This window comes from Salmo trutta, chromosome 28 (assembly GCF_901001165.1).
Source record: "Salmo trutta chromosome 28, fSalTru1.1, whole genome shotgun sequence".
NCBI classification, from domain to species: domain Eukaryota; kingdom Metazoa; phylum Chordata; class Actinopteri; order Salmoniformes; family Salmonidae; genus Salmo; species Salmo trutta.
The window spans coordinates 36,490,507-36,517,464 of record NC_042984.1 but is presented as its reverse complement, the minus strand read 5'-3'; the positions used below and the strand labels follow the sequence as shown (position 1 = coordinate 36,517,464).

General features: G+C 42.7%; 1 protein-coding gene across 1 annotated transcript in view; it reads left to right on the top strand.

The window, feature by feature from the left end:
- Positions 1-26,663, top strand: part of LOC115166131 (fibulin-2-like) — a 45,175-nt gene extending 18,512 nt beyond the window's left edge. Inside the window, exons 3-16 of the mRNA XM_029719853.1 lie at positions 9,190-9,304; positions 9,997-10,126; positions 13,403-13,622; positions 13,956-14,180; positions 15,270-15,374; positions 16,125-16,226; positions 18,490-18,624; positions 21,543-21,680; positions 22,511-22,654; positions 22,779-22,907; positions 23,798-23,923; positions 24,168-24,413; positions 24,522-24,645; positions 25,246-26,663. Coding sequence (XP_029575713.1) covers positions 9,190-9,304; positions 9,997-10,126; positions 13,403-13,622; positions 13,956-14,180; positions 15,270-15,374; positions 16,125-16,226; positions 18,490-18,624; positions 21,543-21,680; positions 22,511-22,654; positions 22,779-22,907; positions 23,798-23,923; positions 24,168-24,413; positions 24,522-24,645; positions 25,246-25,603 — 2,297 coding nt within the window. The 3' untranslated portion in view covers positions 25,604-26,663. The remainder of the gene's footprint in view (positions 1-9,189; positions 9,305-9,996; positions 10,127-13,402; positions 13,623-13,955; positions 14,181-15,269; positions 15,375-16,124; positions 16,227-18,489; positions 18,625-21,542; positions 21,681-22,510; positions 22,655-22,778; positions 22,908-23,797; positions 23,924-24,167; positions 24,414-24,521; positions 24,646-25,245) is intronic.
- The last annotated feature ends 295 nt before the right edge of the window (positions 26,664-26,958 follow it).

Sequence of the window (26,958 nt, the reverse complement as noted above, 5' to 3'; positions counted from 1 at the left end):
CTCTGCTCGGTTGGAATGAGGATGTCATGTAGTGTGTCCAGGAATGTGATAAGAAGGGCGGTGTTGTAGGAACCAAGGTTGGCATGGTGATGGAGGACGCATTGCTGGTTAACGGCTGCTCACACAGTAATATTCCCTCCACGCTGTCCAGGGACATTCGCAATGGCACGGTGGCCAATCACCGTCACCGTTCCGTCACCGTTCCGTCACCGTTCCGTCACCGTTCCGTCACCGTTCCGTCACCGTCCCCTTCTTTTGGCTAGGTTGAAGCCAGCCTCATCAATGTAAATATAAACGTGCTGAATTGCAGCGGCATCCAGCTCCAATACTCTCTGAAACAGACAGCAAGACAATATGTGACATAGACCTAGAGCAGTCAATATGGTGAGGCACTTTACACTGGATTACAGTACTGTAATGTGTCTATACTGTGCTGATATGATAGTAAATTCACAGTATATTACTTACTTGCACATATTCATAGCGCTGTTATTTAACCCTCTCTGAGTTTCGCTCAAATGGCACCCTGTAGACCTGTTTCATCCGGATTCGGTTGCGCTGTAATACACGGTCCAATGTAGACAAGCCCACTTGGTGAATGTTATTGAATATTGTGTTGTCTGCAATTATGTGGTTCTGGATTTCTCGTAGTCTAATGATATTGTTTGCCACCACCATGTTCACAATAGCGGTCTCCTGTTCTGGTGTGAATAGCCGGTGTCTTCCACCATGGCCTGGTCGTCTCTCAGTTCTGCAGAAGATCCACAAATATGATATGATTGGTTACAGTAAGCTAAAATAATCTATTTTCTTTCAATATGAATTGACATTACTGTAACATTGGCCAACAATCCCTGAGTAACATAGGCCTACTGATATGTCGGACTCCAGTATACTACAGTATACATACATAAAGAGCATAGTGTAGATGGTAGGTAACTTACAGGTTCTCATTTCTGAATTTACGGATGATAGATGCAACCGTGTAGCGGCTCGGGTTGGGCTGAACTCTCTGCCCAGCCTCCCTCATACTCAATCCATGGTTGAGCACATGGTCAACCAATGTGGCCCTGATCTCATCTGAGACAACTGTCCTTCCTCATCCTCTTCCTCCTCTTGCTCTCTAATTCTGCCCACCCAACCCCCTGCATCATTGGGCAAGTGCTGTCTCAAATTCCTGCTGCATCTTCTTGATGAAATGGCATCACTGCTAAAAGGTCAGCTTCACTGTCAAGTTCCAAGGAAAGCGTTCCCAACACTCATTTTTTGATTGTGAAAATATGGGCCTATTACACCCAGCCACCAAGCAGATTGTGGCCAGTAAAAGAGGAAATGGACATTTGAGTGTCTTACGCTTACATCTTAGGAAGTGAACAGGGTGGAGCTGTGTTGACTAATGGAAAATGTTCTTTTGACACAACGATCCTGATGAAATGTGGTATGATTCAGTTGTCAGTTGTCTGACGTTTTTGATTAAAAACACGTTTTTGTGGAAATCAACCAGACAACACATTTGACCGTTTTGGAGATTTCAAACAGATTGCAACAGAAGGGAAAAACTTTCATTCCCACTGAAAGGTGACTTCCAAGCTGTGTGGCTCAGCAGAGCTTTCAAAGATGTTAAAAAAATTGTAAATATTAGTGTGTTTAAGGCAAACACTTGCAGCCCACATTTTGATATTAGAGGAAGTAGGCCTAATACAAAATATAATCAGTTGTTTTTAAGAATGTAAAACCATTTTTTAAAGTAATCCAGTCACATTACAGTTACTTCATTTCTGTAATCTGATTATGTAATTCCAGTTAAATGTAATCCGTTAATACCCAACCTTGGTTGTCCCATGATAATATGATAACACGCAGCTGCCCTAATCTGTTATAAAATAACACCTAGGTAGGTACAGTTGAAGTTGTACGTTTACATACACTTAGGTTGGAGTCATTAAAACTAGTTTTTCAACCACTCCACAAATTTCTTGTTAACAAACTATAGTTTAGGCAAGTCGGTTAGGACATCCTCTTTGTGCATGACACAAGTAATTTTTCCAACAATTCTTTACAGACAGATTATTTCACTGTATCGCAATTCCAGTGGGTCAGAAGTTTACATACACTAAATTGACTGTGCCTTTAAACAGCTTGGAAAATTCCAGAAAATGATGTCATGGCTTCAGAAGCTTCTGATAGACTAATTGACATCATTTGAGTCAATTGGAGGTGTACCCGTGGATGTATTTCAATACCTACCTTGAAACTCAGTGCCTCTTTGCTCGATATCATGGGAAAATCTAAAGGAATCAGCCAAGACCTCAGAAAAAAAATTGTAGACCTCCACAGGTCTGGTTCATCCTTGGGAGCAATTTCCAAACGCCTGAAGGTACCACTGTACATCTGTACAAACAATAGTACGCAAGTGTAAACACAATGGGACCACGCAGCCATCATACCGCTTAGGAAGGAGACGCGTTCTGTCTCCTAGAGATTAACGTATTTTGGTGAAAAAAGTGCAAGTCAATCTAAGAACAACAGCAAAGGACCTTGTGAAGATGCTGGAGGAAACAGGTACAAAAGTATCTATATCCACAGTAAAACGAGTCCTATATTGACTTAACCTGAATGGCCGCTCAGCAAGGAAGAAGCCACTGCTCCAAAACCGCCATAAAAAAGCCAGACTACGGTTTGCAACTGCACATGGGGACAAAGATCGTACTTTTTGGAGAAATGTCCTCTGGTCTGATGAAACAAAAATAGAACTGTTTGGATATAATGACCATCGTTATGCTTGGAGGAAAAAGGGGGGAGACTTGCAAGCTGAAGAACACCAACCCAGCCGTGAAGCACGGGGGTGGCAGCATCATGTTATAGGGGTGCTTTGTTGCAGGAGGGACTGGTGCACTTCACAAAATAGATTGCATCATGAAGCAGGAAAATTATGTGGATATATTGAAGCAACATCTCAAGACATCAGTCAGGAAGTTAACGCTTGGTCGCAAATGGGTCTTCCAAATGGACAATGACCCCAAGCATACTTCCAAAGTTGTGGCAAAATAGCTTAAGGACAACAAAGTCAAGTTATTGGAGTGGCCATCACAAAGCCCTGACCTCAATCCTATAGAAAATTTGTGGGCAGAACTGAAAAAGTGTGTGTGAGCAAGGAGGCCTACAAACCTGACTCAGTTACACCAGTTCTGTCAGGAAGAATGGGCCACAATTCACCGAACTTATTGTGGGAAGCTTGGGGAAGGCTACCCAAAAGGTTTGACCCAAGTTAAACAATTTAAAGGCAATGCTACCAAATACTAATTGAGTGTATGTAAACTTCTGACCCACTGGGAATGTGATGAAAGAAATAAAAGCTGAAATAAATCATTCTCTCTACTATTATTCTGACAATTCACATTCTTAAAATAAAGTGGTGATCCTAACTAACCTAAGTCAGGGAATTGTTACTGGGATTAAATGTCAAGAATTGTGAAAAACTGAGTTTAAATGTATTTGGCTAAGATGTATGTAAACTTCCGACTTCAACTGTATATTACCAATAGGCAGCAGTCATAATACATTTCACAGGCAATAATATTGCACACGACACATACTAAAGGGCAATACTTAACGCTGAAACAATAAAAATATTTAAATATGAAAGTTTATGAGAAACATTAAAAAACATATATGAAACGGGATAAACCAAATAAGGGGGGGGTGCAGGTGTGCAACCTGTAGCTTGAAGGTGAATTTGACCAGTGCGTGCACCTCACAAAGACAATTCACAGAGGAGGTGAGTAGATTAGAACAGGTTGGCAGTAGAACAAAATAAATAATAAATCTCAGGGATGGACTGAAATTTACAGAATGGTTACTTGGAGGAAAATGGGGTAGGGCCATGCTTTTTCAATTTCAGTGAATGGGAGAATATCATATTTTAAAAATTTCTATATTTCTCAGTGTTTTAATCTACTCCAGGGGGGTAATGCAATTTGAAATTGATTACATTTCAATATTTCTCAAGTGTTTCAGAATTAGTTGCTTATTAGGCTATATATCCATGTGTGCCAGATGCTGCCCCTCACCTCTGATTCTTCACTAGGCGCGCAATATCTAGTGTGTCTATAGGCTATTTAGTGTGGTCTCAATCAAATTATCCATAGGCTATAGGCTATAAACTATGAAATGCATGCTCAGAGAAGCACACAGCTGCTGGGATAGTGTAAATACAACTAGGCTGTATACACACTGCAATGGATACACACTGCAATGGATATCCCAACCCTCATTCCAGCCTGCTCTGCTCTTGCTGATCAACAACGTTTTGTGTGCTGCCTAACCAATGGCTGTGCTGTGTAGACCTGCGTTGGCAGTTCAGGAGAGTCAAAGGCTTCTTCAGATTTGTTTTTTGATTAGGCCTTGTCAAGATTTTTTTGGGTGATTAGGCGTAGTCAAACATATATTGCGCGCCGACTAGCCTATGTTCTGTTCAGTTTGAGAAGGAGAGCTCGAAGAAGGATGTCCGGCGGTTAACTTTGATAGCATACTACTACTATAGTTTATTTGATTAAAAACAATCTGTTTCCTTCCGAGTGGCGCAGTAAGGCAGTGCTAGAGGCGTCAATACAGATCCGGGTTCTATTCCGGACTGTGTTTCAACCGGCCGCAACTGGGAAACCCATGAGGCGGAGCACATGGGGGTGGGTTTGGCCGGTTGGGGTGTCCTTGTCTTTGTCCCATCGCGCTCTAGTGACTCCTTGTGATAGCCGGGCGCATGCACACTGACTTTGGTCGCCAGCTGTACGGTGTTTCCTCCGACACATTGGTGCGGCTGGCTTCGGGGTTAAGCGAGCAGTGTTTGTGTTTCGGAGGACGCATGGCTCTTGACCTTCGCCTCTCCCGAGTCAGTACGGGAGTGCAGCGATGGGACAAGACTGCAACTACCAATTGGATATCACAAAATTAGGGGTAAAAAGCACCCCCCCCCCAAAAAAAATATATACATTATATGTTTCTTGCCCATGATGTATTTATCAGAGTTATTGACCTCACAATAAGCCAGATTTGAGTAATTTACGCTTGTGGTGCTGAAACTGGTACAGCAGCCGCTGCAGAAGCAATCGGAAATTACAGCTCGTGGTGTTGAAAGTAGGCAAATTCGAGTAGGCATAATTAATTTATATCGTCTTCATTATTTTAAGATTTTGAAGAAAATAAAACGGATCTGATTAAAAAAGTGATCTGGTACATGGGAAAGACGTGACTCCGATGTATATGGGAATATCATTGTTTAGTTTCTTTGACATTCAGAGGCTGAGCAATACAACCTTCTATAGCCTTGGAGACAAAACATTGTCTTTTCTTGGGAAGTAATCTGATTCTGTCACTATCAATTTATTAAGCTGTTCCCTTTCTGTACAATAGAAGATGTTTAAACCCAGACAGATTTTAGGGAAACACTTGTGACCTTCTCTCTTTAGGTTAAATCACGGAAGAAGAGTAGCAAGTAGTTAAAGCTTAAATCTTTCTGCGTCGGTAGGCCTACTCTGTCTGGGTTGGAAAAGGCAGGCCTAACTTTTGAAAGTACAGTGCTCAGATGCCTAATTGCGTCAAGATGTAATTATTTGCAAACAGGGACAGTTTCGTTGCAAACAAGACACTGATTTGGCCTGTAATGTCGGTAATTTGTGTGGTATTAAAAGATATTCTGCTAATATGTAAAATTTTCTCAGACATGCAAATACGATGCGAGATTCATGCAATCATTTTACTTTAAAGGAGATCTTTCCATCCCTACTCTTGTCAACGGTGGTCTGCGAACCGACAACCTTCTGGCTCGCAGCCCTGTGTACAATCAAAGTTCCCGTGATGCCATTTAATGCTTACAGGACGAATAACAGTTTCTAAAACTCTGCTATCCACTTTGTATTAATTATTATTTTGGGTATAGGGGAGGGTCACTTGTTTTGTTTTTCAAGCGTTCGGGGAGGGTTTAGGTAAATATATATTTAGCTGAAAGGAGGGCCATCCCTTTTAATTTCAGAGAGGTCGATTTTCTCTGTGTAACCCTTATTATAAACAACGTATACTCCCTAATGAGTGTGTTCCTGCCTGACTATATTGTTGACGCAAGCCATATCTGGATAGGTATTTTACATATCAGCTAAGCATATGATATGTTATAACAATATGGGGCCTGAAGGCACAGCCCACTGGGCACAAACTGGTTGGATCAACGTTGTTCCAATGTAATTTGTGTGGCTCAGAAAATGAAATCATCATCAATCAAAATATCGCTATTTTTAAAACAAGCCATAGAAAGTTGGTTGCAATTTCAGTTTAATCTGCCAGAAGACAGAACAAATATTACAACAAATATTATGGTTCAACTTAAATATACTAATTGATAAAAAACGATATCTTTTTTATAAAAACAATTGTATAATATTTGTAAATTATATCATAAATAGGACTGATGGAGTTATGTCACACATGCAACTAACAAAAATATATGGAAATGTCTGCTCTACTCAAAATTACAACCAACTAACTGCAGCATTACCACAAAAATGGAAGAGGCCAGTGGAAGTAAGGAACTTGTCTGTCGGCCCTGCATTAAAAACCAAAATTGGTTAAAGAAAATTATGATAAATGAAAAAGTATACCAGTTTCATTTAAGTACCAAAAAATTGACAGCTGTGCCATATAGACTGCAAAATAGTTAGGAAGAGATTTTCGATGTACCGATTCCATGGCACATGGTTTATAAACTTTTCAATTTAAAATATGATGCAAAATTCTTTCAACTAAAATAATGTTATATATATGTGGGATATCCCAGCTCTGAAGATTTTGCTGCGAAAAGACAGAATCATTAGATCATTTGGTTTGGTACTGTCCATTATGTACTTTGTTTTTGGTCACAGGTTCAGGAATGTCTGAAGAATTGAACATTTACCTGGAGCTAGCTCTGCAAATAGCACTGCTGGGTGATTTAAAAAGTCATAGTCAATCGATCAATAATACAATAATACTCTTAGCAAAAATGTTTATCTGTAATATACAATATGTAGAAATTATGAGAATAGAAAGGTTCAGAACTTTTGTGAAACATCACAGCACAGTTAAAAAATATATGGCAAATAGAAATCAAACTGGATGGTCTTCAGAGACAGATGAGGATAGCTGCAGGATGGGACTAAAAACAAACAAAAGATAACTATCGTAGAATATACTGTGTCCATAAAATGTATATAGTATGTATAAGATGGAAGTAGAAGCCTACGTGATGTTGTCCATTAGTTTACTTCAATTAGAAGAGGGTGGTAGGGTAAAGAAATAAATACAAAGTATAATATTGAGATCTCTATCTCAACCAAAAATCTAAGTTAAAGAATAGGAATAAATCAAATCAAACATTAAATTAACTTTAAATGAAGTTTGAGTTGATTTAGGTCTATTCTTTAACTTAGATTTTTGGTTGAGATGGAGATGTGAATCCAACATATCAATTATTAATTTGTAGAGAAACTGGAATTAAAGTCAGACTAAATCAGTGGTACTGATGGAACAATCCAAGCAGAAGATACATCTCCTTCAAATGTTGATATTTGGTTGCGTTGACAACTTAATACAATTCAATATCACTTTTGCAATGCAGTAAATAAAATAACCTATTAACTTGTCGACAAGTTTTGAGCTTACTGTAACTATAAAAGTATTATTATGTAATGATGGAAAGTGTGTATGTTCAAGATAGCATGCAAAGGTCGCTGGTCTGTGGGTTCTTCACAATATAAATATCTGTGCAGAAGCTCAAACAACATTGATCACTTACACTGTGTACTTTTAATGTAATCTCAACTGCAATCAAGGTCATTTGGTTATGCTATTGGATGAAGCACATTACGTTTTTTACATTTATTTTTAATTTAACCTTTATTTAACTAGGCAAGTCAGTTAAGAACAAATTCTTATTTACAATGACGGCCTAGGAACAGTGGGTTAACTGCTTTGTTCAGGGGCAGAACAAGTTCTTATATAAATTCTAAATATCTGACATTGTATTCCCATTTGCTCTTTGTTGTGCTTTTAAATGGTTTAAAGTGCACTGAAAACACATTTAGATGACAACTAAGCCAACAGTCAGACATTGTTTTTCCATTGAAATTTGGTTGTGCTTTTAGATGATTGAAAGCATAGTGATAACACATTGGGAATTCAACAAACTTCAGGCTGTCTTTTTGAGTGGGTGAATAAAGGTTGAAATCTCATTGATCAACGTCTCAACCAAAGATTACCCACATATCCACGTTGAAATGACATGGTGTGCCCAGTGGGACGCTTTGGTTAGAAAACATGTTACATTAGCAATACAATTTGTAGCAAACAATTAGTTTGTGTGGGAGAAATGTCCTGAAAGAGGCACATCATAGATTCGCCTAATTATACCAACCAGAGAAATACAGTATTGTAGGCTGCAGGCCTACCTTTTCAGCAGGCATGGCTACACTCGGAAACATATCTTTATCCTGGAGGGTTAGGTTCAGTCTGTCCAAAGAACTACAATACAGCACAGGATGCACCAATGAAAGTTGGAATCGATGATCTGGCGTCATCATAGTCATGACTGCTGATGAGGCCAAGCATATTTTAACTCTAAATGAGATGCTATGTGTTTTCCTCTGTCTGTTCCTAATGATGTATGGGGGTGATAACGTGTTGCCTGAGCACTGATTAGCCTTCAAGCTAAAATGTAGGATGTATTGGCTCTGAAGTGTACTTTATAGAGTCTAAGGTTTCACAGTGCTCCCTGCCAGAGAAACACACAGAGGTGGAAAATAATAACATAATTTGTTCCTCATTCTGTTGAATGTGAATTCAGTCTGTTCACCAAAAACACATTCAGACAAAGTCAACAACTCTTAAAATACATTGTGGAACAGTAAAAGTCAAGCTGGGATGCAGACACACTCTCAATAAATTTGCTAGGATTTATTATATTTTGATATTGCATAGACTACAATCTTACACATTAAAACCTCACTTCCATGAAGGACTGAGTGAGATCTATAGCGTGAATGATACAGTCTGAGAGTCTGAGATTGACCTGTCCAATGGTGATCTCTTCATTATCTTTTATTACTTTTTTTTCATTTCATGTGTTCCCTCTGAAACACTGTCTGTCTGTCTGTGTTTCTGTAGTTTCTTCCAAGGAGTTGGTGGAGATCTGTTGTGAGACTGGGGAGAAGTGGGCCTCAGCCAATGGCCACTGCAAAAACATGGAGCTCCCCAGAGAGGACAGACACTCCATCTGTCGGTAAGCCCATGGAGACACACTGGACACAAGTACTCGGATGCCCAATTTTTGTGTAGTAATTCCTCATTGGTAGGGACCTGAGTTTTCCTGGTCATGCTCAGGGTCCTACTTAGCTACAGAATGTCTTATAAATGTCAGCTTTACTGCTTTCACTATGCCAATGAGGGATGGCCTGTCTGCCAAGTTTGTTTCTGCTTCAGCTGATGGCAAGGCAACTATTCATTAGTTTAGTTCATTCTAATTTGTGTACATTTTAGCCTACTTAAAACATGATCATCTTATAAATGTATTCTTACAGTATGTGATTTCGCTTTCTGGGCCCATGTCATTATTGTATAGCATGATTCAATGAAAGTTGTCGTTGATGTTTTGAATATGAAGTGAATGATATGACTTTCTATCTACAATTTGATTACAAATGCCAATATCAAAACCAAACATTTTACAGACCCTCTCATAATCTTTCGAAAATTATATTACATTGCACAGCATAATACTGTTAATGTTTGCTTTAATACACTTCCAATTTGGTTGTATAATAATTCCAGACGATGCTGGTTTTGGCTAAAGGTAGGCAAAGATAGCCAACCTACTACTAGTCTAAAACCACAGTTTTTGACTGTGCATCGGCACAGTCAAAACACTGCCTCACATTCTAACATCCCTCCTGTGTTTCTCTCTTTCTCTGCCAGGACGGCTCAGAGACAGTGCTGTCTGGGCTCTCTGAAGGAGAGTCACTGTTTCTCTGGTATGAATGCAGCCAGAGAAGGAACTGTGTGTGAGGTGGACAACAATGACCAGTGTGGAGCTGACTCCTACAAGGTAAAGGTGCTTCCCATGGTTCTGTTGGTTGGTTGTTGCATGGTGATGCTACACCACAGTTGTGGGTTTGATTCCCACATAGGCCACATTACATATAGTGAGTGAAGTTCTGTTGTACTTGCCAAAACCAACTCCTTGAAAAAGATGCACCGCTGTGCACACAACTCCTACTTCTGTTTTAACACTGAATATATGTGCTTGGATTTGGATGAAATCCTTTGTTAAATGTCCATATATTCTTATGTGACCCTGTTTCCTGAACTGTTAAGAGAGCTGACCGAATTTGCAGGGTAAGTCCCCAGAATGATTTAAGGTCAAACATAGCCTACCTGGAATGAATTTAAATCAAACCAACTATCTTTACAAGACATTAATAGCCACAGTTTCATCGATTAAATGTACATTACAGAGACAACTTTAAAAGTAGTTTAAAGAAAACCTCCCTGCAGATTTCGACAGGCCCTAGTTATTGCCATTGAAGACCACACCAATCAGGAGGACCGTTTAGAATCCCTCTGTGATTCAATTACCTCTTATTCAATTTAGACAACTAACAGAGGGAGGACCATGTTTGTGGTCAAGGTTCCCACAACTTCATGGTTCACAGTCATGAAACGAGGTCGCAGTACTGCAGGAGATGTCTCATGACGTTTTCAGCATCCTCTAGATCAATAGCTTGGACTCGCTGGTATTTTGAAAACAGCAACAATATTTAATATTTCTGGGAAAATTTAGCAAGGTCTGTTATGGCCATCAGTGAGAGTCCAGACGTTGTTATGTAGTGTGGAGTTGAAGTGTACTAGCCCATATTTCCAGAACCATTCATCTGCCATCATACCTCTCTTCCAGGAAGTACCCAAAGCGCCCGGAACAGTAGGAGGCCATTATATATACAGTCGTGGCCAAAAGTTTTGAGAATGACACAAATATAAATTTCCACAAAGTTTGCTGCTTCAGTGTCTTTAGATATTTTTGTCAGATGTTACTATGGAATACTGAATTATAATTACAAGCATTTCATAAGTGTCAAAGGCTTTTATTGACAATTACATGAAGTTGATGCAGAGTCAATATTTGCAGTGTTGACCCTTCTTTTTCAAGACCTCTGCAATCCGCTCTGCCATGCTGTCAATTAACTTCTGGGCCACATCCTGACTGATGGCAGCCCATTCTTGCATAATCAATGCTTGGAGTTTGTCAGAATTTGTGGGTTTTTGTTTGTCCACCCGCCTCTTGAGGATTGACCACACGTTCTCAATGGAATTAAGGTCTGGGGAGTTTCCTGGCAATTGACCCAAAATATCGATGTTTTGTTCCCCGAGCCACTTAGTTATCACTTTTGCGTTATGGCAAGGTGCTCCATCATGCTGGAAAAGGCATTGTTTGTCATCAAACTGTTCCTGGATGGTTGGGAGAAGTTGCTCTCGGAGGATGTGTTGGTACCATTCTTTATTCATGGCTGTGTTCTTATGCAAAATTGTGAGTGAGCCCACTACCTTGGCTGAGAAGCAACCCCACACATGAATGGTCTCAGGATGCTTTACTGTTGGCATGACACAGGACTGATGGTAGAGCTCACCTTGTCTTCTCCAGACAAGCTTTTTTCTGGATGCCCCAAACAATCGGAAAGGGAATTCATCAGAGAAAATGACTTTACCCCAGTTCTCAGCAGTCCAATCCCTGTACCTTTTGCAGAATATCAGTCTGTCCCTGATGTTTTTCCTGCAAAGAAGTGGCTTCTTTGCTGCCCTTCTTGACACCAGGCCATCCTCCAAAAGTCTTCACCTCACTGTGCGTGCAGATGCACTCACACCTGCCTGCTGCCATTGTCACGACTTCCACCAAAGGAGGCTCCTCTCCCTGTTCGTGCGGTGCTCGGCGGTCGTCGTCGCTGGCCTACTAGCTGCCACTGATCCATTTTTCCTTTTCATTTGTGTCTGTTTGTTTTGTTTACACCTGTGTTCTATTAGTTAATTTCTGTGGGTTTATTAACCTCCGCTGCCTGCTATTCTTTGTGCGGGATTATTTGCTGTTGTTGCTCTGCTAGGGTGCGTGTTTGCGCCACAGGGTTTTTTTTCCTCACGGTCGTGTTGTACCGTTTGTAGTGTATTTAGGAGTAGAGGTTTCTCCTCCGTGTGTTACGTTTATTTCCCTGTGTGTGGCGACTTCGTTGGGTGTGTTTCCCCACCTGTTGTTGTCGGTTTTGGGATGTTCAATAAACGATTGTGCTTCTGGAAATTTCTTGCTCTCCTGCTCCTGACTCCTGCACCTACCTCTTCTTAGGAGGCACCTAACAGCCATTCCTGAGCAAGCTCTGTACTGGTGGTGCTGAATCAACTTTAGGAGACGGTCCTGGCGCTTGCTGGACATTTTTGGGTGACCTGAAGCCTTCTTCACAACATTTGAACCGCTCTCCTTGAAGTTCTTGATGGTCTGACAAATGGTTGATTTAGGTGCATCTTACTGGCAGCAATATCCTTGCCTGTGAAGCCCTATTTTGTGCAAAGCAATGATGACAGCACGTGTTTCCTTGCAGGTAACCATGGTTGACAGAGGAAGAACAATGATTCCAAGCACCACCCTCCTTTTGAAGCTTTCAGTCTGTTATTCGAACTCAATAAGCATGACAGAGTGATCTCCAGCCTTGTCCTCGTCAACACTCACACCAGTGTTAACGAGAGAATCACTGACATGATGTTAGCTGGTCCTTTTGTGGCAGGGCTGAAATGCAGTGGAAATGTTTTGGGGGGATTCAGTTAATTTGCATGGCAAAGAGGGACTTTGCAATTAATTGCAATTCATCTGATCACTCTTCATAACATTCTGGAGTATATGCAAATTGCCATCATACAAACTGAGGCAGCAGACTTTGTGAAAATTAATATTTGTGTAATTCTCAAAACTTTTGGCCACGACTGTATACTCAAGGCCTTGGTGTAATGTTATATATTGTCTTCACCACCCCACCATGGGCTCTACATAACTCAAGTCGTATAACACTTCTGCACAGCCACACTATATCCCAATGGTCACTATTTCAGTTTTATGTTTCACTCTCCCCCATGTAGCTTGAACGATATCCTGCTGAGACGGAATATAGAGGGTTGAAATAATTGAGAGAGGTGGGGATAGATGTGAAAGAGGAACTTTGAGCTCCGCGTTTTATATGAAACCCCTTAAACATAGCACACAGTATATTGTTTGACCGTACAGTCTTCTTCCAATCAGGCACAATGGATATGGTACATGTCGATGTTGAATCTGTCCACCCTATAGGAGTGTTGCAACTGCTGCTCTCTGGGGCTGAGGTTCCATAGCGAGGGCTACCGCTGTGAGGCTCACCAGTACCTGGGTTACCCCTGCAGCCACGTCTTCCTCACCTGCTGTGAGGGAGAGGAGGGGGAGGCAGGGGAGGAGGGAAAGGGAGGAGAGGGAGATGGCTGGGACAACCTCAAAGAAAGGCCCGCACTGGACCCCACTGCAGTGCCAAAAAGAGGTAGAGTCGTGCAGACACGCACGCACACACTACACACACCACTGCACTGTCAAGGGGTAGTGTAACACACCAGTGTACTGCCAAAGAAAGGCATAAACGAGAGCCTCTTTACCTCTCCTACTAAAGAGAGGCTTTGTAGTGAACTCTTCCCACTTTGTGCACCACACTACCCTGCCTGAGTGAGGGCAGGTTATTACTATACTATACACTCTTTTATAAGGAATAAAGTTCCTGTTCTGTATTCTCTTGTATCCAACTGCCTTGGTTCATCTGCTCTACTGTACAACATAGAGGTAAGGCTATTAGTGACAGTCCTCTCTCCTTGTCCTGTAGTGTCAGACACGCCGTTCCCTAAAGAGGCCTTCTCCATCGGGGAAGAGGAGGAGCAAGAGAGGGAGAACACAGTGGAGGGCCCTCCAGAGATGGAGGATGTAGATGAGTGTCAGGTGTACCAGAGCACACTGTGCCACCACAGGTGTATCAACACCCCCGGGTCCTTCAGGTGTGCCTGCTACCCTGGCTATGTGCTGCAGCAGGATGCGGCCAGCTGTTTACCAGGTAAAATAAAACTTCTCGTAGGTTATTAGAGTGTGTCAGACCATGCACCTTACAGTACTCCACTATACTGTATGTGCAAGATCACTTCGCTAATAGCCTGGGTGTCTGACTGTTTCGGCATTGAATAACGGCACACAGTTGCCTTAATTGGCAAGACAACGGCAAGTTGGATAAAGTGGAAACAGATTGGCAACCCTGAAGTATAGAACAGTTATGTAAATGTAAGTCCATAAAACCACTGAAAGAGGACTGATTCCGGAGTGTATTATCTTTGTGCCAGGTAGTACATTGTGCCAAAGCAAACAGTATGATTGACGGAATTCCGTGTTTTCAGATTCCTGCTAGTCTCTATCTGTCTGTCTGTATTTATCCACACTTTGACAGTATATGATTTTCCTGCTCTAACTGGAAAGAGTTCCTGTCTACTGTCTGATTGAATGACCATTGTTATCGAGATAGAACATTCAGAATCACTTCCTGATCTCGTAGAGGTGCTCACCTAATAGCTAGTAGGCTAATGCTCACCATCATCTGATCACGTTTAGATTGTAGAGACTGATCTTGGAGATGAAGCTTTTTTACTGAAATAGATAGATGTTGTACCTGAATATCATTAACGTCTCATACGGTTTAGATAAAGCCTCTTGTCACAGCTATTACAACAGTAGACTACATACATGTAGATGAGTAAAGAAAGTATTTCCAGGTATTTCCAACCTACTGTACTGTAGGCTACTGTAAGGGTATTAGACCTTTAATGGGGCTTTCACCAGCACAAGCCTGTCGCCACAGGAATCTGATGTGAGACCTATTTTACAGAAAATTACAGTGAGTCTGCAGGTTGAGTCCCACTAATAAAAACACAGGTTTGTCTGCAGGCCATGCCTTTTCCTATCGTACCCCAACTCTCTCTCGCTCGCTGAGGGAACTTTTATCTGTGCTCTGTGGCTGTCTAGCCTCATATCTGTGGACGAATTGAAGGCATTTCACAGATTTCTCCTTATCCACAAAGATAGGATGACTTGGCGGTTTGTTGGTTATGCCGTTTAATTAGTCGTTTCCGTGATGAGTTTATTCCTGTTTTCACAGAGACGGTGGATGAAGAGAACAGACTGAGAGAGGATGACAGGCCAGAAGTTGGGTCTACCTCCACCGCACCCCCCACCACTACAACCCCTGTCAACCCCTGTGAGGGTGAGTACAACCTCACTGTAGGCCAGGGTGGTGTCTTTCTACTGTAAACCTGGCAGACCACAATGTTTTCATATCTTAAAATCTGTTATTAGTCTTGATAGGAGAAACCAAACGCAGGTCTGGAATCAGTGTGTGAAAGTAGTCCCATTAGCAATAGAGGAACCATTAGGGCACATCCTATTAGGTAGGAAACAGAAATGTAAATCATTAGACAGCCATCCGGTCCCTTAAGAGACCCCAAGGCCCAGAAGGTTTTTAGTTATGCACCCTTCTAGTGTGATTCATGTCACATTCCTTCACATGACAGTTTTTTCCTCAATACCATTCAATACCATTCCATTAGTTCCGTTGCAGCTATTACCATGAGCCCTTCTCAATTAAGGTGCCACCAACCTTTAAATGTCACATACAAGTATTCCGATTGCATCAAAGGCCATGAAGCTCCTGTGTTTATTGAGAAGTCTCCAGCCATCCCTGTGTAGTCCAGCATATTATATCTAGTGTGGGTCTCCTCAGGGTGTGTGTTTGCCTCCATAACTCCAGGGTGGGGTCCGGTCCCTGCGGCCGCTGGAGGAAATACAATACAAACAGGTCAGGGGTCAAAGTGGAAACAGGAAATGAGTGAACAGGGATACAGTAAATCACACCGAGGTTATCTAACACACATGCAAGGCCAGGGACCTGCCCACTCTGACTTATGTCACCCTGACTACAGTGTGTTTTGGTGTGATGTTGTGCCCCTCTGAGCAGGAAATAGCCACTGTATGCAACAGTGCTCCTCAGTGGCCGGAAGGCCTCACTGCTCCTGTTTCCCAGGGTTCTCTCTGATGGCTGACGGGCAATCCTGTGAAGGTAAGGGACTCGCACGCACACACACAGAGCACTAATCCCCTTTTCTCATAATGACACTAGAGGAGACGCTCAGCTGCAGACAAACAGAACCTCATATTCAGAAGCAGGCTCCACTATGGGATTTAATTTGTTTCTATTTATGTGATCTCACACTGTTCCTACACTACTACACGTCACACACATCTAACGGTTGAGATCTCCCTGACCAAATCAAATCAACACACAATATGGGATTGTATGGTTCAGTGGCGGTCGGTGACGTTTAAGATGAGGGAGGACGATTTTTCTTTTCACGAGCATGGCCTTATTTCTATTACAGCATATTGGATGACTATCATTCATATTCCATTGACCCAGTTCAATGTAACAGCGATAGGTTTAGGCTACTGCATGATACTCAAATTCTCCCTATACACATCATGAGGTTGCTACAACCTAGCCTATGAATGAAAGTTTACAATGTAGATGCACACAGGTCGAGAGAAAGATTTGAGGTGACAGACAGTGACACGTTCAATACCGCCTTGCACACTCTTGCCTGCATCTAGCTGATCTAGGTTGTAATCATTAGTCCAACAGTTGCAAATGAGAGTTTCTATTGGGCAAATTTGTTTATCCCCGTTTCGTTCCGTTTAAGAAATGTTTTCCAACAGTATCGGCGGAATGAATACACCCCTGATCACGCGTAAACACAGTTCACTTTCACAGTAGCCACGTAACGTGAACTGTGTTTACGCGTGATCAGGGGTGTATTCCTTCTCACATCTATGCACTCTCCTCCTCTCACCTTTTCCCTTCTCTTGTGGACTTCAATGTACAATACATCAGCTGTATGTGACCAGGCAAAAAAAACTTTCCAAGCCAAATCATATCACACAGCCCACATCGTTGTCACCATATTATCTAAAGTAACATCATAGTCAACATAGCTAATATAACTAATGCCTTAGTAAACCTGCAGAAATCATGCATTAACGTTACAGTGTACAGTCAGTAAGCAGTTTAGCACATACACCGGCGGACCCCGGTGGCAATAAATTAGTAAAACCAAAAGCTTACCTTGACATGGAAGAGTTCCAGTGTTGTGTTGGATAGTCATAGTCAGATAGCTAACATAGCATCCCTCTGTTTGAGCAGGGTGTTTGAGCAGGCTAAACTAGTTAGCTGCATTTTCAAGTTAAGTAAGTGAAACTGAAAAACAATGATAGTCTCTCTCTCTATCTCTCTTTCTTGCTTCTCTTTCATTTTGGAAGAAATGTATTTGTTCAAAACTGTTCATCTATTGTCTTTCTCTCTGAGTCAACTACTCACCACTTTTTATGCACTGCACTGCAGTGCTAGCTAGCTGTAGCTTATGCTTTCAGGACTAAATTCATTTTCTGATCCTTTGATTGGGTGGACAACAGTTCATGCTGCAAGAGCGTTGATAGGTTGGAGGACGTCCTCCAGAAGTTGTCATAATTACTGTGGAAGTCTATGGAAGGGAAGAACCATGAGCCTCCTAGGTTTTAGCTGTCCTCCAGCTACACCATAGTGCTACTTGTAGACCTTCATTGCAAGACAGTTTGTTTTTATCAATTATTTGGTGATGTACATTTATTGACTATAGTTTTATGTTTTATGATTTTTATGAAATTCACTGAGGAATATGGTCCTCCCCTTACTCCTCTGAGGAGCCCTCACTGGTGTGGTTGTGTGGTTGTATGGTTGTATGGCTGTATGGTTGTGTGGTTGTATGTTTGTATGGTTGTATGGTTCTTACGATGAAGCCATCTCTTCTTGCAGACCAAGACTTCCTGCTTGGTGGCGGTGGACTGTTCTGTTGTGACGTGGTGAATGGTGGTGCAGTGTGTTGACAGATCTCTCATTGTGTGAGACTTATACCCAGTGGCCATGCCCCCAATCCCTCCTCTCTGTGGAGGCCAAGGCCAGGGCCATGCAGGCTGCTTAATCTATCTGGGACTGGCACTGTGTTGCACTGAGAATTACACATGACCAGAGGTGACTATAGGGGTTATTCTAATGTGCTTACTTTCTCTCTGTTCTCTCTCTCTCTCTGTTCTCTCTCGCTGTTCTCTCTCTCTGTTCTCTCTCTCTGTTCTCTCTCTGTTCTCTCTCTCTCTCTCTCTCTCTCTCTCTCTCCCCCCTGCCCCTATTCTGTCTTTCCACCTTTATATCCCCCTCTCCCATTTGCACTCCTCTCTCTCTCCATCTCTCTCTCTCTGTCTCTTCCTCTTTCCCCCCTCACTCTCTTTCCACACAGATATCAATGAGTGTTTGATGTCCACCCATACCTGTCAGATGAATGAGCATTGTGTGAACACGGCTGGGAGTTTTGTGTGTCAGCGTCAGATCACCTGTCCTCTGGGTTACAAGATCAGCAACGATGTCTGCGAAGGTACTGTAGCTGCAATCTGTAGCAACGCCCAAAGCATTCACTCTCCAGTAGGCACATGTATAGGTGTAACTTGTAGCAACACAACAACTGTGCATTAACTTGACCTTTCACAATATGAGGAAAGCACATTGTAAAACTAAACAATCACAGTTGCCACCCTTGGGAGTGACTACGAATCAAAGGTTTGGGAGCTGCCTATCAGATCTGTAACCATTCGTCATGTAAGCTACAGTGCAGTTACAACACAATTTCGCAACTGACCACAGAAACAAGTCATTTCGATGCTGAATATGATTACAAACTAGATAATAGCATTATGCTGTAGTTTCGGGTTTTGCTCTGTATCTGTACGAAGAACTCATTTGACTTGTGTTTATGTTGGTTGTGCCCACTGCTCCAATGTCAAAGAAAACCTCAGAGCGTTCTTCATTATTTCCATAACCCACACTTGGCAGAGTATGCTAACGCCGGGCTCTTACACACAGCCAGTGTGCTCTGAGATAGATCTGTGAGATGAGCGGGTTGATAAAGTCCTGTTGGTGATCACTGAAGGATGAGTCTCAATGGGCTCTGGGAAGAGGCTTCAATGTAAATTAAACTCACACAGTGGTGAACCAAATGAGCATTTAAACAGGGCTCATTATGGCTGCCACTTCAGACGGCTGGTTGGAGTGAGGTGTGTTTCTACTCCCCTTTGAATTCCCTGCCCATTACTTCTTACACATCGACCAATCTCGCTCTCATCGACTGAAGTCCACAACCCCTCCCGCATCTTACAGAGAGCAGCTTCCTCAAACCAGGAACCAAGTTCTCTCCTCATTGCTTACTCCAGGAGTTGATTGCCATCCCCAATTTCTTAACCAATAATTGCAATCCCTGCTTGGGGGAGAGTGAACTCCCTGGTCTCTGTGAGCTCATCGAGCCAGTTCCCTCCTTGATTTGTTGTGAGCCAATTACAATTACAATTATTCCTACAGTATTGCTTTGACTGCGACTGAACACCCTGCCAATCTCTCACACGTTTATCCCTAGTCTCTCTCTGTCTCAGTGTGTCTGGGTCTGTCAGACCTGTGATAGCCTTACCAGGCATGTCTCAGGGCTAGGATGGTGTTAATAAGCTAGTTAAGCCCTGCCCTACCCAGCTTTAGCGTGGTACATACTGTATAATTTCCCTACAGGGATCATGGAGCCTCACGCACGCATACAGTACATGCGGTTTCACGCACAGAGTAGGACACACACTTGGTTGCTTGCTGCATGCACACGCATACGCACAGACACACACATGCATAGTCTTGTATAACTAACCTTGTTGGACACACAATTCAATCCCATTCAAAATCCTATTTTCCTTAACCCCTAAACCTAACCCTTACCCTATCCCTAAACTTAACCCTAACCCTAGCTCAACCTTACTCTAGCTCCTAACCCTAAACCTAATCCTAACTCTAACACTAATTCTAAGCTTAACCCTAAACCACCTAGAAATAGCATTTGAGCTTGTGGCGAGTCCCCAGTTGGTAAGATATTTGTTTGTTTAGTATTCTTGTGAGGGCTTCTGTTCCCCACAAGTATAGTTAAATACATCCACACACACACACACACACACACACACACACACACACACACACACACACACACACACACACACACACACACACACACACACACACACACACACACAAAGTTGGCTCTTTAAGTCCTGTTTATGACAGATGTGATTTCCCTACAGTGATGAGGCTCTGTACAGCAGCAGATATGTCAGCATTGACAGCTGGGGAATCCCAGTGTAGACAGGTGGAGGAGCTACAGCACAGAGCTGGGTGGGTGGAAATGGGTGCTCCCTTTTATATTTTAAGTAGAAATTGTGCACCAATGTTGCATTTTAAAAAGCCTGTAATATTAAATTAAGTGGCCTTTAATGTAGACCACATGGATAATTGACTTGCTAAAGGGCCAAAATGCAGCATTTTGACATGTCAACCCTGTGTCACCTCTACGAAGATTTTGACCTACTTAACCCCAACATCATTCACCATCATTGTAAAGCCCTAGTTATTTTGTTGCTTTGACAGTCATTTCTGAAGATTATTATTTATTTCATGTGGTTAGTTATTCATTTACATCTGTCCCTCATTTTAAGGTGAACCCTGCTACGTGAACTGAATTTTTTACTTCAAAAGAAACATTGAACATTTAATAGTCAAATCATAGTGTAAAAGCAAGTGAGTTAGTCCTACTCTTCTTGGCCATTCCTGGTGTTTTGTGGTGGAAAGCTGAGCAGGTCGAGCACAACACGTCAACCCTGTTATCAATAGATAGACATGCTAGAAATGTTTTAACAATTTCATTTGTTTTGTGAAGCTTGCATTTAATTGCCACTCCCTGTTGCACACAACGAGCTTCCATTTCCCCTGTCACAAGAGGATTTATGTCTGATTAAGATGAAATCGTCGACCCTGTTATCGCCAACCCTGAGAACACTAGAGAACAGTCAGACTAATGCACAGCACTACTGGCTGACGGGCTGACTCAATGGAGACAATTCATCATGTATCAATAATAAGCTCTACCTGCTGTAGAACTACTGCAATGAGTATGATTGATAGTGGGATCACTCCTTAGATCCTCTCTGAAGTTGGAGACAAAGCATTTTATTGTTGAGGCGAAGAAGAGTTGTTTGGATAGATCTATGTGGAATGATTTATCTGGCGCTCTATCTCAAAGCCACAGTGACACCCAGTGGTTACAGTAGACATGCCACTCTAACAGGCTTGCAACGTATGAGTAGTTTTGGTTCTCTTCTAAGCAACTCAATGGATTACAAACTGACATTAGCTCACCAACCAAAAATGTGTTGTGTATTAGGTTTTATTTCTAACCTACATCCTGTTTATAATCACTGTCTCTGTCCACAGATATTGACGAGTGTGTTCAGGGGACTCATAACTGTGGGCCAGGCTTTGAGTGTGTGAACAGTGAGGGTTCGTTCAGGTGTAACGCCAAACCTCACTGCTCCATGGGCTTCACACAGGACACACATGGGAATTGCATCGGTAAGAGGGGCTGTCCGCACTGACTGGGTGGGCTAGGCCTGGGCAGACCTGGGCCACTGTTAACAAGTGTAATAGTATGAACATAACTATAGTAGTGTGTCAAAATGAATGTAATGGTTTACCCAGTCCTGATCAGGTAAAGAGGGGCTAAATGCCACACAAGTAATGAGGTTTAAACCAACACCCAGCAGACCAGACCAGGTACAGAGGGGTTAAATGCCACACAGGTAGTGAGGTTTAAACCAACACCCAGCAGACCAGACCAGGTACAGAGGGGTTAAATGCCACACAGGCAGGGGATTAGAGGGGAGCACAGCAGACTGCAGCCGGGCGGATGAAAGCCAACCCTCCTCCTCCAGTCAGTGCATTCTGATGCTGAGGAATGAGCCCGAGGGACAGGAACTGGGGCATGTCTAGGCAATTCTGAACCACTGTAAAACATTGTAAAATGCACAGTTAGAAGATTAGAAATTAGAGTTACACACACACACACACACACACACACACACACACACACACACACACACACACACACACACACACACACACACACACACACACTCACCAAAATTATCCCAAGGAATGGAAGTGTATGCTGCATCTGCCTCTGAGCAACACAGTTTAACTAAATGGCTGCCACTCTCTCTCACTCTCTTTGTCCCCTCTTTCGCCCTGTCCTCCGGTTTTCCCCTGTTCTTCCTTTTCCATCCTCCCTTCTCAAACTGTCCCTCCACACACCCACATCCCCTGTTCCCTCCCCCCCATGTGACTGACCCTCTCTCTTCCCTCTGTGTTCATCTTCCCTCCATCACCCTCTCTGCATCCATCAGACATAGATGAATGTGGTGTAGTAGGCCAGCCCTGCAGTCGTGGCTTTAACTGTATCAACACAGTGGGATCCTACAGCTGCCAGATGAAGATCATCATGTGTAACCGTGGTTACCACGCAAGCCCTGACGGAGCCAGGTGCATAGGTAAGAGGTGGAGTAGTATACAGATCTGTGGTTTTCATTTTCATGGTTACCACCAACAAGATCTCTCCTCTCTTCGTCTCGCCTCTCTTCCTCGCGTCCTCTCTCCCTCACTTCCTGTGTCCAGATGTGGATGAGTGTCAGAGCGCTCTGCATCGCTGTGGTGAGGGACAGATCTGCCACAACCTGCCCGGCTCCTACCGCTGTGACTGCCAGACGGGCTACCAGTACGACATGTTCAGGAAGATGTGTGTGGGTAGGTACTGTGTGGCCTACTGACCTCAAGCAAAGAAGTTCACGCTTTTCACTTGCCTATTGAAATGAACTCTTTGTCAGAATAGTTCTGGATCATTTTGGTAGGCTGCTTGCAATATGGATTCAAATGTTCGCTCTTTCTTAAATTGAGAAGTAATATATAGTCCTCTCTCTCCGAGCCCCCCCACCTCACCTTCATACCATTCCTGTACCATACCGGGGTATATGGTATTACCGGCAGTGCACACAAGGGGCACTATTTCTTCGCAAATGTGTAAAATAACACAAAAACACAAAAAATGTATTTAGGCAGCAGGGAGGGGATTGATTGTCTCTGCTGTAACCAAGAAGCTTGATCTTGCAAGCTAGCCACTTAGCTAGCAAGTTAGCAAACCAAATGCATAACTGGAGCCCTGAGCTGGAGATACAATATTAGATAGTTAACTTGTAGCTTTTTGGTATATGGTATACCGCCCAAGCCTATTTTGTTCCTCGCCTGGTCTTCTCTGTATTGTGTCAGAGTTGCTGCAGTTAGTCTCCCAGGCAGCCAGTCAGCCAGACAGACAGCCTCTGCAGAGAACAGTGTGCTGATTCACTGGGTTGTGACTTTAATAATAATGGACTCCAGTGGGATGTTTAGACTATCAGCAGGCAGCTGGCCCCTCCACTTCATACCCCTATTCACACACTAAGGAGGTGTACAAAAACACATACATGCGTTTTGTAAACACACTTTCTCTCTCTCTCTCCTCTCATCTCTCTCTCTCTCTCTCTCTCTCTCTCTCTCTCTCTCTCTCTCTCTCTCTCTCTCTCTCTCTCTCTCTCTCCTCTCTCTCTCTCTCTCTCTCTCTCTCTCTCTCTCTCTCTCTCTCTCTCTCTCTCTCTCTCCAGATGTGAATGAGTGTTGGCGCTACCCCGGCCGCCTGTGTGACCAAACCTGTGAGAACACCCCGGGATCCTATCAGTGCTCCTGCACCGCCGGCTTCAGCTTATCCAGTGATGGCAAGAACTGTGAAGGTGAGTGTGCGTGTGTCCTGTTACACCCCCAGCAGGACAGAGAAGGCTTTTGTTCCCCCCGTCACACCTCTAGAGGACTGTGAGATTGGACTGATAGTCTAAAGCCAGTAGTGGCTGTTGGCGGAGAGACATAGAGCCTTAAACATATTGCATTCTGTGACGTCATGGGCATCATGACATTGTTTCATGAGTTACTTTGAAATGCTACAGCGACGGTTTTATTCCATCTTTGAATGTCTTACAGATGTGAATGAGTGTCTAAGCAACCCCTGCAGTCAGGAGTGTGCCAACATCTATGGCTCCTACCAGTGTTACTGCAGACAAGGCTACTACCTGAGAGAAGATGGACACACCTGTGATGACATTGATGAGTGTGCTCAGAGCATTGGCCACCTGTGTTCCTTTAAGTGTGTGAACGTCCCAGGGAGCTACCAGTGTGCCTGCCCTGACTACGGCTACACAATGTCTCCCAGTGGACGCGCCTGCAGAGGTGAGGAAACAGTGATAGACACATGCCATACACCTAATACATACACACATTACATACACCTAATACATACACACATTACCTCTGAGCTGACTATGGTTTGGGTTACAGACATAGACGAGTGTACCATCGGGGCCCATAACTGCTCCTTGGCTGAGACCTGCTACAACATCCAGGGAGGCTTCCGCTGTCTGTCCTTCGACTGTCCACAGAACTACCGCAAATCCTCTGACACGTAAGTTACTGTATCTCAACTCATCCGTTATCCCAGCAGTTGAATTGAAGAATTTTGTTGTTGTCGGAAAAGTTCAAACAAAAAAATTGGCATTTTCAACAGCGTTTTCATGTTGCCCTCTGGGGCTGGTCAACTGTGTTCTCTTGATTTTTCTCAAAGCTCAAAGTTCTTTTGAGGTCTTTCTCCAATCTGGTGCAGTGTACACGGGAGGGAACAATGTTTCCCTTGAGGGTAATGTGTCAGGCTGGGTAATCTGATCTAAGCTGTGAAACAGAAAGCCCATCTGGGACAGAGGCCATGATACATCAGCTAGGAGTAGGAAGATCTGTCTGGAATCACATTATTGAGTTTATGGCTTCATCTCTCTTCTATTTCTCTTTGGTCTTATTTTGAAATGACCTGGACAAACAGACATGTTTTGCCTATAAGATTCTGACCCTTTGACCGCTATTATTTTATGTTTTGATTTCATGACTCTGGCTCTCTGACTCGTGTTTTTACTATACTCATTCTGTTAATTTGACATGTTTTTATTTATTAATATTGTTTTTCATTATAGTGATTATGTGTGATTCTGACTCTCATTGGCTGGTCCTCTAGCCGCTGTGAACGACTGAGTTGCCCCAACTTCCTGGACTGTCAGAACTCTCCCCTGAGGATCACCTACTACCACCTGAGCTTCCAGACCAACATAGTCATCCCCGCCCAGATCTTCCGCATTGGCCCCTCCCCTGCCTACTCCGGGGACAATGTCATCATCAGCATCACCCAGGGCAATGAGGAGAACTACTTTAGCACGCGGAAGCTGAATGCCTACACAGGCGCAGTGTACCTGCACAGGCAGGTCCATGAGCCCCGGGACTTCCTGATCGACGTGGAGATGAAGCTGTGGAGACAGGGCACCTTCACTACGTTCCTGGCCAGGCTCTACGTCTTCATCACAGCCAACTCACTCTAACAGACTGTCCCCCAGCCTCCCCCTGCTCCTACCCACCCCCTAATGGACAGCCAGTTCCCATCTGACCCCCTACCCCTCAATGGACAGTATGAATTTTGACAATAAGTCAGTCAACTTCAATAATCATACCAGTTGCCCAATTTTATAACACACTGATGATTAGGGTTGCAAAATTCCTGGAACTTTCTATAAATTCCCTGGGGTTCCCGAAATCCTGAATGGAGGATTCCATCAGGATTTCTAACCAGGATTTCTGGAAAACCAGGGAATTTATAGAAAGTTCCAGGGATTTTGGAACCCTACTGGTAATAACAAAAGTCATTTTGCACTTTAAAAATAAATATGTTTGAACTTAAAAAAAGAAGTGACCTGGCTGCCTTGGAATTGGTTATGTCCACTCAGTAGGTGAAGATGAGTTGACAAAACGTAAAATGAGTGACATTAGTTGATTTACCTTGAAATCTAAAGTCAGCGAGCTAGAGGTAACACTAGTTTTTACAGCCTAGAGCAGGGGTAGGCAACTAGATTCAGCCGCAGGCCGAGAGCTGATGGTCGGGGTGCCGGAACATAATTATTGCCATTTGTACACTGCAAATTGACCACAACTAAGCCCAAAAAGAGATTGTATTTGAAAATAACAATAATTTCATACCTTGATTACACTGATACATGATCACGTCTTTTTTTTCGTGGAAATACTTGGGAATACATTTCCTAATTGTATTTTTTTATTACTAAATCACTTGCGGGATGGTTTTGGCTTGCGGGCCGGATGTTGCTGACCCCTCGTCTAGAGTGTCTTTAACCCACTAAGACAAGTTACAGTATCAGTGCCTCACTCCAAATTATCATTTGATCTTTTATCTCCCTTATGCTGCTGTTCCCTTCTATCCTCTTGAAGAATGTTGTACCACTATGCTAATTTAATATCACAGTATATTATGACTTGTATTTGTACCTCTGTATTATTCAGACACATTATGCCTGGATGTATCATATTTCTGCTGGTTTTGTAAGCTGCAAATTATTGTATTTTTTAACTAAAACTACACAAACTGTTTGATGTTCCGTGTCTATATAACCTATAACAGTATCCATATATGGTGAAAAGATTCAAATGAAATACCAGGCAAGTTTTTGGACACATAAAATCCTTAAAACTTATGAAAAGTTATCAATTCAATTTACTTAAAAGTAAACCAAGTTACTGCTACTCCTATCAATGTTCACAAAGTACAAGTGATTCCAGACAAGAATTTTCAACTTGTGTTACACTTGGGTGAAGTGATTACGATATGTCAGAACATGTCACACTGCAAATATACATGCCTTTTTACATACCTTTTTCACACCTT